Source organism: Carcharhinus amblyrhynchos, chromosome 11, assembly GCF_965287045.1.
Source record: "Carcharhinus amblyrhynchos chromosome 11, sCarAmb.v2.hapA, whole genome shotgun sequence".
Taxonomy (NCBI): Eukaryota; Metazoa; Chordata; class Chondrichthyes; order Carcharhiniformes; family Carcharhinidae; genus Carcharhinus; species Carcharhinus amblyrhynchos.
Window position 1 is genome coordinate 56,438,547 of NC_137334.1, and position 15,231 is coordinate 56,453,777.

Genomic DNA, 15,231 nt, shown 5'->3' on the forward strand with positions numbered 1-15,231 from the left:
TTGAGTTTATTTTCTTTTGCCTTTCTGCTTCCAATCCTGCAATGGAGCTTCTTTCAGGTGATCTATCTCTATGTCTTCACTTAGGGTGCTTTCAGTTAGGTCAGAATGTGGTTCCTTTAATTTTCCAGATTTTGAACTTCTGCTTCAGCTTCTCTTGAGTTCCTAGGTTTTTGCATTAGCTGTCACTGTGTTGTGTGTTTAGTTCAGTCAGTCTCACAAAGAGGTTTTGAGTCTTTCATGGTGTAACATTAAGTATTTATTGATAACGCACATAGCTTGGCCTATACCCTCAACATATGAGCGAATTCCAGGCTTTCTTCTGACTATTCTCAGTTCATTTGTCACTTTTTATCACAATGCGGGTGGTACTTTTTCCCAGTCCTACATTAACCTTTGCTAAGCCAGATATTGTTGTACTGCAGCGAATTTCCTTCTTGAACCGTTGTAGTCCACATGCTAACAGACCTGTTAGGAAGGAAGCTCCAAATCCAACAACATTGAAGGAGTGACAATCCGATGTATGTCAGGGTGGTCTGTGACTTGGAGGTGGTGTTCCCATGCATCTTGTAGGTGGTAGCAGGATGTAAGGTACTGTTGAAGGAGGCTTAGTGAGTTGCTGCAGTGCATCTTGTATTGCATACACACTGCTATCTCTGTGCGCCCAGTGGTGCAGGGAGTGAATGTTTAAGTTGGTGGGTGGGATTTTGTCCTGGATGATGTTGGGTTTTTTGTGTCCTCCTTAAATGTCGTATGAGACTCCTCTGTTTACCAAACCTCTGCTTTTATCTGTACAATCATTTATTCTTTTAAAAACAAATTACTAAATTTCCTAAACACGACTTGCCTAATAAAAGAATCGTTTCTCTATTTTCAATTATCCCAAGATCTCTAAATGCTCACTGATGGAGTCTAAAACTTAGCCTACAATTGACATTAGGTTAACAGGTTCAAAATTATCCATTACTTCCATGCATTCTGACACCAACATCCAAGGAGGACTGAAAAAAATGGATGTAATACTAATCTAAATATATAAGAAAGCTGGCAATGGTCAGAGTACAAAAGTTGTTAAAAATAACAAACATTTGAGGAGTAGAAGAGTTTGTAGGAAACTCTACCTGATAAATTAGACCAGGAGTGGTGAAGAGTAAGAGTGTATTAAATTTCCTGTACAGCAGTGTGGAGACCATCACCAACATAACAGTGAAACTATAGTCAATAGATATGAAAAAGTGTGTGTAATCTGAAACATGGCTGCAGACAGTAATGGTTTGGCATTTATATATTGCAGGCTATAATATGTTTAGAAATGGAAGAAAAGAAAGAAAGGATGTTGGGATAGTTGTGTTAATCAGAAATAACATAATGACGGTGGCAAGAAAGGATGTAGCTAACAAAGGGCTAAAACAGAATCCAGATGGATGGAGATGAATGAGAAGGGATTGTTCACTGTAACGGGTGCATTACAGATAATCAAGTGATGAAAAGGAATTGGATTTGATTTGATTGATTGTCACATGTATTAGTATACAGTGAAAAGTATTGTTTCTTGCACACTATACAGTCAAAGCATACTGTTCATAGAGAAGGAAATTAGAGAATGCAGAATGTAATATTACAGTCTAGGGTGTAGAGAAAGATCAACTTAATGCGAGGTAGGTCCATTCAAAAGTCTGATGGCAGCAGGGAAGAAGCTGTTCTTGAGTCAAAGGGGAACTGGATGGTCTGATATATAGAAGCGTTATTTACATAATCAAATCATGGGAAAATTTAACTATCCCCAATTCAACAAACAGGAAAAGGAAGTGAAAGGGGATGGCATTTTTACAATGTGTGAAAGACTACCCACTGACTAGATATGTAATAAGACCAACAAGGGACGAACCACTTCTTAAACATTGTAATGGGAATTAAACCAGAGCAGATAATGTGGGAGAATATCTAATGGTAATCATTCTGTATTAAGGTTTAAGGTAATAATCAGGAGATATAGGTACAAACACTAACGTAATAGATGAAGAAAAGGCCAACTATGACGAAATGAGGTTATAGCTAAAGAAAGGAAACTGTAGAAATATATTCCCAGATAGAGGTAAGGTACCCAGGGGTATTATTTAAAGGAAAGTATTGTTGATTTGAGGAGAAAATATTCCATCAAAAATAAGAACAAATTAACAAAGAAAATGATGCCTTGGATGAATTGAGGCGTGAGCTTAAAATTGCATCTAAAGGAAAGGTACTTCAACTATAAACAAAAGGTAAAGGAAAGGTGAATTTAGGAAAGTGACAAAAGGACAATCAAGAAGGCAAAACATGAATGTATCAAAAAATATAAAATGAATAAGTATTCTACGGATGCACAAGTTTTTAAAAGAAGGAGAAATAAGATAGAAATACAGACACAACAGGGTGAGCTGGATTAGCATGTGAATGATACTGAAATTGGAAGAATAGCAAATTGAAGCTTCCATCAGTTTTAACTGTAGAGGAAAGAAAAGAAATGACAACTGTGGAAGCCAAGAAATATCACAGTGGTTAAGACAGAAAGAAAGGAGGTATAATTCCATGCGAGAACTCTGTGGCACTTCATTTTCTTAAGGGAACCACATGTAACCAGCTGCTCAAGTCTGAACTGAGGTTTTCTGAGCTTGGAGGCAGCTGGAATTACTCTGGAGATCATGGAGGATGAAAGTTTCTGGGATCACACGTTCCAGGAGGTGGCCACCAATTTCAGAATGGTAGATGTATGGTGATCTGAAAGAGTAAGAAGATGCTGGATGTGCTGGTGTGTACCATTCTCAAAACCAGTGCTCAGAAATGGAGACTACTGGGAGTGACGAGACAGAGTGCAGTCCAGACAGGAATAGCAAAGTATAGTAGTGCAATCATAATAAGAGATTCCATACTAAGGGCGATAGGTGTTTCTGTAAGTATCATTGTGAGTCATAGACAATTACAGCCTGGAAACAGGCCCTTCGGCCCAACTCATCCATGCCACCCCTCTTTTTTGAAACTACTAAGCTAATCCCAATTGCCTGCATCTGGTCCATATCCCTCCACTATCTAAATGCTTTTTAAAAAACAAAGGTGTATCCACCTCTACTACTACCTCTGGCAGCTTGTTTCAGACACTCAACACCCTCTGTGTGAAATACTTGCTCCTCTGGACACTTTGGTATCTCTCCCCTCTTACTTAAACCTATGCCCTCTAGTTTTAGACTCCCCTACCTTTGGGAAAAGATATTCTCTTGTATGATGAGTTGCCTCCCTGGGGACATGCTTACGGACATCATGGAGAGGATGTAAAATATTCTGAAGAGTGAAGGGAGTGAGCCGGAACTTGTGGTATATATCAATACCAGCAAGGACAAGGCCTTGAGGTGAGACCTCCAGAAACGAGGGTGGAAGTTCAAAATTAGGATTGCAAAGGATAGTAATCACGTGCCAGCAAAAATGGGAAGATGAATGCATGGCTTAAGGCAAGCTACCAAGTAGACAAGTTTAAACAGCCCTTAATATTGAAAAGTTTGTTTATTTATTAGTCACAAGTAAGGCTTACATTAACACTGCAATAAGGTTACTGTGAAATTCCTCTAGTCGCCACACTCCAGCATCTGTTCAGGTCAATGCACCTAACCAGCATGTCTTTCAGATGGTGGGAGGAAACCAGAGCACCCAGAGAAATCCCACACAGACACAGGGAGAACATGCAAACTCCACACAGACAGTGACCCAAGCTGGAAATCGAACCCGGATCCATGGTGCTGAGAGGCAGCAGTGCCAACTGCTGTGCTGCCCACCATTAAAGTCAAAATATTATATTGAAATTCAGTACCAATGGACCTGTCACTTCAGCTGTCTTATTGCCTATTGTCATTGGGGTCAATACCAAGTGAACAGTAACCCAGAACAAAATAGTTAGTACTTTTATTGACAAATATTGCATAGAAGTAAAAATAATTATTCAGCACATTAATAGCTGACACCCTTTGGTGAATTTTTAACCAGTGGTTGTCAGACATTTTTAGTTCAAGCTTTTTTTCAAGTGACAAGTAATATGCACCTTTTCTCTATCCAAATTATAATGTAAACTTCTTGTATGTTGTATTCTGAATGTAAAGTTCATTGGTTTCTATTGGAGAAACTAACATTGAATTTTGCCAAATGTGAAAACTTGGGTTACTTTCAACTGAAAATTGAAAGGCAATTCTAAGTTCAGCACTATGCCTCTGGAATACTTCACATGACACCTCCCTACTGTTCCTAGAGTGGAATTAGGCTTGGTGGCTCCTATTAGGATATCCCTCTATCTTGCATCAACTCACTGCACAGCTGCTGAATGTTTCAGGGTTATTTTCCAGTGTCCACCTGGTAGGTTACCAGTGCCCCATTACCAAATGCATTAGACTCCCTCCCCCAGCTCCCAGACTTGACATCGAACTGCTTGGTGAGCAAGTATTTAGCTGTGCCATTTGAACGGACGAATTAAACCAACACATGCCAACAGCACGTAACCTGGCCTGTGCCAGTGCAGCAGTGTGTTCCATTCACATTATTTTGCAGATCTCCTGGAAAATCTCTATGGACCTTAGATTGAGAAGCACTGTTCTAAAGTGTAAGCCAATCTGGAAATTCTGAATTCATTTGAATTCCTCCTTTAGGCTGTTGTCTGAGATGTATTCTGTAATCTTATGGCATGAATGTTATGCAAAAATTATTTCCTTTTCTAATCCAGAAAATAAAGGGCCTTCATTTTTATACTTAATTTGCATTGCTTGTAAAAGCTGTGAACCAATTTCACAGTTGCACTGCATGAAGCTGGTCTGCTAACATGTTATTGAAAATTGAAGTATTATATGGCCATAATAGAGTACTTGAAATATAAACGTTCCAAAAAAGATAAAAATCCAGATTAGTATGATGATCACAGAATATTATTGTCTTGCTTGAAAAATGATCGATTTGTTTGATGACTTCTACCCCTGATTGTTTCATAGGATCCAAAACGCCATTTGGAGGAGCATGTGGATGTTGTGATGACTTCAAATATAGTGCAATGCCTAGCAGCCATGTTGGATACAGTTGTATTTAAATAGTGAACTGTAATATTATAAAATACTAATGCATTGCTATATTTTGGATTGTATAGTTTATATTGGATGGTTTATAATGCCGAGGCTGCTAAAGGCTTTACTTATCAAAAGCATAGACATTCGTCATCATTACAACATGAGCTGTGAGCAACGGTACAGCACCTGTCATTCTTGCTTTTGAATCAATTGTTGAGAAGATGGATCCAAGCCTATTTCCGTCTTATTTTTCCTTTTTGTAAAAAAAAATGAAGTTTAATCTTTGTATCCAAGTTTGATTTTGGTATTTTGTTAATGTCATTTTCAATTGGTAGATCTCAAACTATCAATAAAATAAAGTTAGATCTGTCTTTGTATTTGCACTGAACTCTTCAATGCCGCGAAAATCAGACTTGTGCTGTCTAAAACGGATTCCGTAGTTTTTGAAGACTTCAAAATGAAGTGCTGCAGGGTTTTGAAAGCGCCAAACCTCAACCAGGCACACAAAAGGATTTTTCCGATCCTTCCTTGTTTATTAAGAGCTGTTCAGCTCTGCAGAGGTAGCACATGTCTAACACCTCTAGGGTCGTAGCTGTGAATATGGCAGATGCTAAGGTCAAACTAGAATCTCGTCTGTGAAGAATGACATTTCTCAACCAACTGCTTGGCACAGAGAACGTTAAGGTACATTAACCCACTAATTCATGAATAAGAGGCGCACAAGATTTTTTTTGGAAAAATGCTATCTGTTGTGATTAACCTTGATACAATCCAGCCATAACTTGCTATGATTGGCAGCTTTGAACTATGATACTGCGACCATTAGAGATAATCATATTTTAAAATTGATTGTACCACTTATTTGAAACTACTTGATGAATTTAAATTTTCAGGAACAAATGTAGAGACACATTCCTTTAAACGCATATTTGAGTTACGAGTCTCTCGGCACATTCCTGCCTGATCTAAACATTTAATTATTCCAATTACTATTTCCGTCGGGAACAAGGAATAAATAATAGCGTTCTGTAATTAAAATGCAACTCCAGAAAAACTGCCGATAGTCATTTATAATATCGCTCGATTTCGTCAATTAACCATCATATTATCAAAGGTATTTTTTCCAAACTGAGGCAAAAGCCACAATTCGGAGGTAAAATGGTAACTTGTGTAATTGTTGATTATATAATGATCCCTTCGTGACACTTCTGGGTAACCCGCCGACAATTTCGACATTGACAATCTATGTATTCTTGTTGATGAAATCGGTTAGAAGAAAATTGACATTTTCCCTGCTGTTTGAAGAATTGTTTTTCAAAAAACATATATTCTAAATTACAGCATCTGTTTTGGGAGTAATCCTGGAAAAAAAGTATTCAGTCTTTAATTCTCTTGTTGGCGCATTTTTTGTAATACAGCAGTGTTCCGAACGTGGGATGGAAACCTGAATGGTATACATTTTCATGCGGTATTATCGAGTTGACGTAAAACTTACTATATTTATGTTAGTTATAATAACATTTCCGATCTTAAGCTGTACATTTTACTAAACGCACTCTTGCAATCGGGTTTTCATTATACAATCATTACGAATAATTAATGTTTTGGTATTAAGAAGTATAGCTTCCCTCACTCCCAAAACTTGGTATAATTCGCGCGTATGATAATAGTACAAAAATGTTATTGGAGCCGAGTCGACAAATGGCAGCAAATGCTACTTGTAGAAAATTCTCATTCGCCTTGTACTTAAACTGTTTTTAAATCGCTCGGGTTTACGTTGGAATGTATTCGTTTGGATAATATAAGCCAAAAGCAAAGCGACAGTTGACAAGAAATCACGTTGAATTATTCCTAGGAGTTGGTGGTATACCAGAATACGGCTATCCTTTACTTGAAAATGGTGAGGGATGACTGATTTAAGTATATGGAACAACAAACGTGCTGGCTGAGATGTAATGGCCCAAAAAAGTTACTTTTAAACTCCACCTTGGCATGGATTTAAGCCCTCAGCAGTTGAGGGCGATCCAAATCTCGAAAATGGAACCTCGAACATGGAACTTCGCGTGGATCACCAACATCATTGACGTACTTAGTTTCTAAATAAATCCCTTAAATACTGAATTCAATTTGTGTGATGATCTTTGATTTCTATATCATTTCGACACTTTTCAGTCTTTTTGTTAGCTGTTTTTCATCTCAGAAATAATCTGGGACTTCCAAGAGTTATTAATTTAACGATGCTAAGTGCTTGTAAATACTACATTTCCGCTTGAGTAGGAAAATAAAGCTTAACGTGGAATTAGTGAACCCGGAATGCAATTGCAAGTACCATTTTAGCGATAAAAACTGCCAGTGTCCACCATATCACGGGCTCTTTCACACAGAAAAATAATTGGTCCCTTTCAAGCTGTGGTGCGGAACATCACGGGGGAATTCTGTTATTCACGAGGAATACTCATTTTAAAAGACCATTTTCACTGACTGCAAAGCATCCCGACTCTCAGAAGGGCAGAGAAAACATGCAGATCGAACCAATAATTGTAAAATATAGACAATGAAATTGTTTAGCTGAACGCATTCAATTCATCTCAGAGAAAAACTGCACCAACTAAAGTACCTGCCTTATATATTTTTCATGAATTCGAGAAAAAAAAAACTTCTGAATGGGTAATTTGGCATAGTATGGACTAGTAATCTCAGACCAGCGATATTTCCCAATAAGGTTATTGAAGTCGTGATCGTTAACACTTTACAAATTGAGTATAAATAAGATGTTCTTGAAAAGGAATAAATCCCTCATCTGTCTATTAAACTAATGATTTGCAAGATATAATTGAATTTTCATGTTTTGTCAGTTGCTATTGAAAACATATCTCTATTTGCATGTACTATTGTGAATCGCTTTAGAGATGTGTGTTCCAAACCTCCGTGAAAGCGTGACGTTTATTTTAACAATGCAACCCTTAAGTAGCCTTGAGGATGTATCAGGTATAACAAGTTTATTCCCAGTGCTTTTCCCGGGTCATTAGAAAGGAAATGAACCGAGCACACTTGTTAAAATTTATTTAGTCCCTTACATTTAAACATTATTTTATGACTTCGCAGTTACTTATTATTTAAAAGATCAGAATGTTCTCCACGTGCTGAAACCCGTGATCATTAATATTAGATTTCTTTTTGCTCAATCTCTTCGTATTTGTTTACGCTATGTTGTTTGATATAACTTTTTGAAGTGAGATTTTAATAGATAAATGTTTCAGAAAACAATAAAATGAACTGTTTGGTGCACTTCGGTTACACCTTTGCACTTCGGAATAAGAAGAATTTTCTTTAAAAGCTCACAGGACCATTAAAACATACTCAAAGGTTTCACTGTGCTTCATGCGAATCTTAAATATTTCAACGACGACCTTTTGAAATACGCATTAGCTAATGTGATATGTACCTTTAAAGTCATGCTGTAAATTATTGTACGCTTAAGAACGAAAGTATTGTTTGAAGATCAGATCACAAAAAAACACCGTCTGTGATATTGTGGAATTGAAAGAGCACCGGACTATTCTCCTATTTATAATTGGATACTTTTCCCCCCGCAACTGAACTGCCTCGCTTAACTATATTTTGCTATCTATTTTTTAAATAATCAATATTTCGGGCAATACAGATGTGTAAAAGCAAACTCAAACTATTTAATGGGCCTTTATTCTTTGCAGTTCAGCCCAATTGTATCCATAGATTCTTCCTGGCTGTAACACTGTCCAAAAACAGGGGGAGGGAAGGTTGCTTGTTAGTAACACACAGACTGTCTTTCTAAAATGAGATCATCTTGCAATTTGCCATCATTGCCATTAGGACTCAGGTGATTATCCTAATTAATGTCTGTCTAATTAAATTACTGTCAGCAGTGAACCAATAGCAAGAGCTGTTTCATTAGCTGTGCAACCGGGAAGATCAAAAGTGAGTCCTTCCTTACTATTGCAAAGTGTCAATTGGCCAATCGCTTTTGGGGGGGAAAACTAGCACAAGCCTTTGTGAGAGTGTTTAAAGAATTGCTTACAAGCGGGTTGGGTTTTGCATCTGCTGTTGAGAGTTTCTATAGGGTGAAGTGCTTACTTATTAAGCTATGCAGTTGGAGCACTGCTTATCTTCATCTATAATGCTCTCCAAGAAATTTCTGAATGTGAATAGCACTTATCCCAACAGTGAGCTTGCTTTACATGATCCCATCATCTCGGCCAGTGACAACCTCGAAAGAAGTTCACCTCTGAAAAAAATTACCAGGGGGATGACGAATCAATCAGAGGCAGACAATTTTCCTGACTCCAAGGACGCGTCGGGGGACGTCCAGAGAAGCAAGCTCTCTCCTGTTTTGGACGGGGTCTCTGAAATTCGTCATAATTTCGATGGATCAGCGGCAGACAGATATCTCCTGTCACAATCAAGCCAACCACAGCAACCGACTGCTGCTCCCAGTGCTATGTTTCCTTACACTGGCCAGCATGGACCAACACATCCCGCTTTTTCTATTAGCAGTCCGAGCAGGTATATGGCTCACCATCCTGTGATCACAAATGGAGCCTACAATAGCATTTTGTCCAATTCTTCTCCTCAAGGCTATCCGGCCACTGGTTACCCATACCCTCAACAGTATGGACACAGCTATCAGGGAGGACCTTTCTATCAGTTTTCTTCTGGTCAGCCAGGACTGGTTCCCGGCAAAGCCCAGGTGTACTTGTGTAATAGGCCGCTGTGGCTTAAATTCCATAGACATCAAACAGAAATGATCATCACGAAGCAAGGCAGGTAAGTGGACTCTTTTATCTTTCTCGGCGCTACGTAATTTCGCTATCCTAGAGAAGACAGAGCGGACACTTACTGGCTGCAAAATGGCAAACATTAAATCAAAAGGTTAGTTAGGGAATGCAACACCCCATGTATTTCTCTGTAATGATACAAAACCACATTTACTATTTCTACCAGTCTCTAGAGACCGGATATCTTTGATTACAGTAAGAATTTATGATGAGTCCCTGGTTCCTAAGATTACTAAAATGCATTCTTATTCGAGGAGTTAAATATACTTGTTCATAAATAATGCAATTTTATAGGGAAATTTGAGGGAATATTAAAACGGCGATTTTATTCTGACATCTTTCATTTCTGGATAATTAAAATTAAGAAACCGGATTACACATAAAAATACAATAAATGAACTGATACATAACGAGCCCAAACATATCTCTATTTTAATGTATATTCGATTCATTTCTGTTGAGTAAGTGCCTATCTTTCTGTTTCAGGCGGATGTTTCCATTTTTGAGTTTTAACATCTCTGGTCTAGATCCGACTGCCCATTACAACATCTTTGTTGACATTATTCTGGCCGATCCCAATCACTGGCGATTCCAGGGAGGGAAATGGGTTCCTTGTGGAAAAGCGGATACCAACGTACAAGGCAAGTGGTTCAGCAATCTGTCCTTTAGATCAGTGATTGGGAGCATTGTTTGGATCTGTTATTTCTGTAATCGCTTCCCAGAATTGCCCCGTGTTCCTCAATTGCCTTTTAAAATTGAACCCGCTGCGTTTTTACGGCTTCGCTTGTTTTGCGATCTCCACGTTCCAGATTAGAGGCTACATTCTCATAAAGGACTAACTGGATATTGGTTGTGTTTCTCTGGATGTCTTCTACAGGCAACAGGATTTATATGCACCCAGATTCGCCGAACACAGGTGCTCACTGGATGAGACAAGAAATTTCCTTTGGAAAGTTAAAACTAACCAATAACAAGGGGGCATCAAACAACAACGGTCAGGTAACTGACTTAATCTGATGCAATTATGTTCTTTTTGCCTGCGTATTATTTTAAAATAAACCCCGATGATAAATCAAGACTATGTTTGATGTACTGAAATCAATGTACTGATGAGTTCAGATTCCTTGGCATAGAGACGCTAGTTTTGACGAGATGTTGTATGACAGCTTAATAGCTCAAAAGATCTGGAAAGTGAATTTGCTTATCTGGCCGTGGGTCTAAAAAGACGGAAAAATAAAGCATTTTCATTTTTTTTTCTCTGACCAGATGGTGGTTCTACAGTCTCTACATAAATATCAGCCCCGACTACATGTAGTTGAAGTGAATGAAGACGGAGCTGAGGACTCGAATCAACCCGGCAGGGTTCAGACCTTCACCTTTCCAGAGACTCAGTTCATAGCAGTTACAGCGTATCAAAATACAGATGTAAGGAGTTGCATGCAACTCGTGTAATTTACTCAACTTTGTCTCAATTATGTTATATAATTTCAACATCTGAATAAAACATTAATGAAACATTTTAATACACATTTGAAAACCTTTCATAAAAATAGTAACACGACTACATTTAATAGTAAAAGATGACACGAGGAAATAACTTTTACATTCCTGATTAATACTGTAGAGTTTGCAGCGGCATGGAACAAAGACTATAACAGAATCATGGTAGTCTCTGCTGCACTGTATGTCACAAATGTAACTAACTTTACAAAGGAGTGACTTTGTCGTCGCAATTTTCATTAATATTTTCAGAAGCTGTCTGCACATAGTTCGGTTGCTAAGAAACCGGAGTGGCTGGCTTTAAACAAACGTTTTGTGATGCATTTCTCTAACCGAATTTTATTTTTGACAGATCACACAGTTGAAAATAGACCACAATCCCTTTGCCAAAGGATTTAGAGATAACTATGACACGTAAGTTTGTGCTTCATTTATTTAACCTGAAGAAATCTGCTGAATGGACGGAGTGGCGTTCTGTTCACACCTAGGTTTTAAATGCAGTGATGATTTTTAATATTAGACAAGTTTCTAATTAGTTATCAATGTTTTAAAACTGGGCGATGCTTAAATAGTGATGCTTACAATTACAGCTTATTGATTATATATAGTGATTTTTAAAGTATTGTTTTGAGGTGAAGGCAAATTCCTAATTTTGATTTTCTTTTTAAGTGCTACTCTTTAAATGTTGATGGCCAGCACTATGGTGCATTCCTAGAGTAGGTAACGTTGCACGCAACTGCTCTAGCAAAGTAATGCAAAGTGCGTGTGGCACCTTCTAGGTGACCAAGATACAAACTGTGCGCTGACTTTTCTTTAAAGCTGCTGTGTTAACATCGTGTTTTCTGTTGTGTGAATTTGTCTGGTGTGCATGTAGACTTGATTTATTATTGTCACATGTCACATGTATTGGTATACAGTGAAAAGTTTCGCTGTACAGACAAAACATACCGTTCATACAGCACATAAGGGTACAGAATGTACACTTAGGGTGTAAAAAAAAACAGTTTAATATATGGTAGGTAAAAGTGATGTACTTATTTTGGTGAAAGTTAGGGTGATGATGAGGAGTTGGCTTTTAATTCCTGTTTTCGCCTCTCACTCACGTTTTCCCCACCTCTCTTTTTCTCTGCCTTTTAGGATCTACACAGGCTGCGAGGTTGACCGGCTCACCCCGTCCCCGAGTGACTCTCCCCGCTCTCAGATCGTCCCGAGCAGCCGCTACGCGGTCACCCAGTCCTTCCTGCAGGAGCAGTTTGTTAATAACTATGCCAAGGCGCGCTTTCACCATGCTGGCCCCGGGGCTGGAGGCGGCGGCGGGGGCGGCGAGCGGAGCGTCCCCCACAGCAATGGGCTGCTGTCCCCGCAGCAAGCCGAGGAGCCGGCCGCCCCGTCCCCGCAGCGCTGGTTCGTCACCCCGCTGCAGCAGCCGGCCAACAACCGCCTCGACTTCTCGGCCTACGACACCGACTTCGCCGGCAACGCCATCCTGTCGTACGGGGTGGGGGTGAAGGCCCTGCCGCTGCAGGCCGGCACCCGGCCCCTGGGCTACTACCCCGACCCGTCCGGCTGGGGGGCTCGCAGCCCACAGTACTCGTGCAAATCGAGCTCGGTGCTGCCCTGGGCCCGCGGGGCCTCCACCAACTCGTACCTGGAAGAGGCGGCGGCGGCGGCGGCAGCAGCGGCGGCGGCCGCGGCCGAGGGGTTGGGCCCGGCTCCCGGGCCCGGCTCCGAGCGCTCGCCCCTGGCGGCCGTCGCCGAGGACACCAAGGCCAAGGAGCTGGCGGACTCGGCCTGGATCGAGGCGCCGTCTTCCATCAAGTCCATCGACTCCGGCGACTCGGGCATCTACGAGCAGGCCAAGAGGAGGCGCATCTCGGCGGACGGGCCCCCGCCTCCGGCCCCGGCCACCGAGAGCCCGTCTCCCCTCAAGAGCGAGGCGCTGGCCCCCAGAGACTGCGAGAAAAACTGCGCCAAGGAGATGGCCTTTTACGGCTTCTACTCGCACACTTAAAGCCTCCTCCTCCCTCCCCCGCGGGGAACAGACACCCGCCCGGCTCTCACTGATCGCCTCCCTCCTCGGAAATGCCAAAAGCCAAACCCAAAAGCTGGTGCCAACACTCAAGTTTATTCAGTTTGCTGCACAAATAAAAAGATGCCCATTTCCTCCTCCCCCCCCCCCCTTCCTCCTCCCTCTGGCTGTGGTGGTGGTGGTGGTGGTGGTGATGACCATTGGTAATCCCGGGCTCGGATGCACAGGCCGGTGTTTTGTTTAAAAACCCTGTCAGTGTTTTAATGTGATAAATAATTATAAAACTGTGAAGTTTAAAAGCCGTGCGTTCATCTGTACAAACATATCTTCCCCCTTTCTCTCTCCCCCCTCCCCCCTCCCTTTCGTGTATTTCAATTGAAATTTGGGTATGTAAATCGTGTCTTGTACAGGAAACTTTTATTCAATTCCTATTTGGCCAACTTTTATGGTTGGAAGTACGCCAGTTCTATCTAATCACATGTACAGGTTATTTTAAACGGTAGATCAGTGGCATTTTTTTGCGTTATTTTAACCTCGAATGGCTCAAATTATAGAGTAAGATTTTAATCCTTTTTTTGTAGAAACGTAGAATTTTAGAGTTTAATTCCTGAAGTTGCTGCCAAGTTGTTTAAATGACAGAGTTCCTCTCAGAGAAAGTATATTATGGTCTGTTTGCAATAGGGGCTGGGGGGTCTATGACGCTTTTCAGGGTTGAGATGTAAATTTTGTCTATTCTGTAAAGATATTATCGTGCTTGTATATGGGTAAACTTTCATCCCGTTCCAGTCTGTGAAGTGAATGTCACAGATACTGTTTGGTTTTTTTTTGCCAGTTTGTATACATTCATGTGTAAAATGAAATAATAAAAAGTATGGAATCTTTGTCTAGCTTTGTAAATATTTTATTTGATCGTACAAAATCTCGTAAATTCACATTAGGTTTGCAGAATTTGGTACACTTATTAACCGTTCTGACAGTTTTAAACCACAGGTGTTAAACACAGTTGGGTAGTCGTAAATTTCTAATACTTACAAATGAAAATACGTTCATTTTAACTCGTTTATCACAATTTATATTTTGAAATGGGGACAAAAGCCTCCGCTGTTAATGATTTAAAATTAGGGGAAATTTATTAAGATTCTGTTTGAACCTACGAGGATGAGTTGGGGTTGCATCTCAATTTTCACGTCTATAATATTTTACTTGGCACAAATATTGGATCAGCTTGCTATGCTCACGTCCGTGGTTAGTTGAAGGTGTAACGTTTGAAAGACTAATTAATGTCTTTTGGTAATGAACTTTAATACTTCTCCTCTTTCTGGGACTATAATGCAAATATTTCCCAGTTGTGTGTTGACGCATCAATTCATTGCTTCGAACTTCGGGTAGTAACTAGCCGAGCCCAAATGCCCTTGAAATCAACATTAATTCCTATAATTATGTAGAAGTTCCTCCTTTTCAATATTTTCCCGTCCACTTTAATCAGGTTTAAGAACTGCCGCAAACTTTTCTTGCGCAGGCTTTAAATTAATTGGCGTTTGTCTCAAGCACGAGTGAAAATATTTGCCTTGTTTTTCTCCCGTTTTCAGTTCTATTTATTCAAGAGGATGCGAGCTAACATGTAAAATTAGGAAATAAATATTTGTGCAGAGGAAACTGACTTGTGTACGACAATTGGATTTTAAATGATATAATGTACATATATCTTTCTAGATATCCCATTAGGAAAAAAAACTGATGTCCCTATAGCCCGAAGCAAGCTTTCTAATACTCTAAAATGTAGAGTTTTTTTTATTCCACGTAATATTTGCGGTGACGA

General features: G+C 39.9%; 2 protein-coding genes across 3 annotated transcripts in view; both read left to right on the plus strand.

The window, feature by feature from the left end:
• The window catches only part of psmd14 (proteasome 26S subunit, non-ATPase 14), a 104,505-nt gene extending 99,059 nt beyond the window's left edge, over positions 1–5,446 (plus strand). For both annotated transcript variants that reach the window (XM_080199159.1, XM_080199160.1), the window contains one exon: positions 4,998–5,446. In XM_080199159.1, the coding sequence (XP_080055285.1) occupies positions 4,998–5,096 (99 nt within the window). In that variant the 3' untranslated portion in view covers positions 5,097–5,446. The remainder of the gene's footprint in view (positions 1–4,997) is intronic.
• Positions 5,447–9,192: 3,746 nt separating this feature from the next.
• tbr1b (T-box brain transcription factor 1b) lies at positions 9,193–14,293 on the plus strand. The gene is made up of 6 exons (XM_080199164.1): positions 9,193–9,872; positions 10,370–10,524; positions 10,761–10,882; positions 11,150–11,308; positions 11,736–11,797; positions 12,521–14,293. Exons 1-6 carry the CDS (start codon positions 9,193–9,195, stop codon positions 13,392–13,394), a joined length of 2,052 nt encoding a protein of 683 aa, XP_080055290.1. The 3' UTR covers positions 13,395–14,293.
• The last annotated feature ends 938 nt before the right edge of the window (positions 14,294–15,231 follow it).

Coding starts and splice junctions, on each gene's coding strand:
- tbr1b (XM_080199164.1), top strand. CDS start 9,193: ATGCAGTTGGAGCACTGCTTATCTTCATCTATAATGCTCTCCAAGAAA. Junction 9,873..10,369: donor ATCATCACGAAGCAAGGCAG/GTAAGTGGACTC, acceptor TTTCTGTTTCAG/GCGGATGTTTCCATTTTTGA. Junction 10,883..11,149: donor CATCAAACAACAACGGTCAG/GTAACTGACTTA, acceptor TTCTCTGACCAG/ATGGTGGTTCTACAGTCTCT.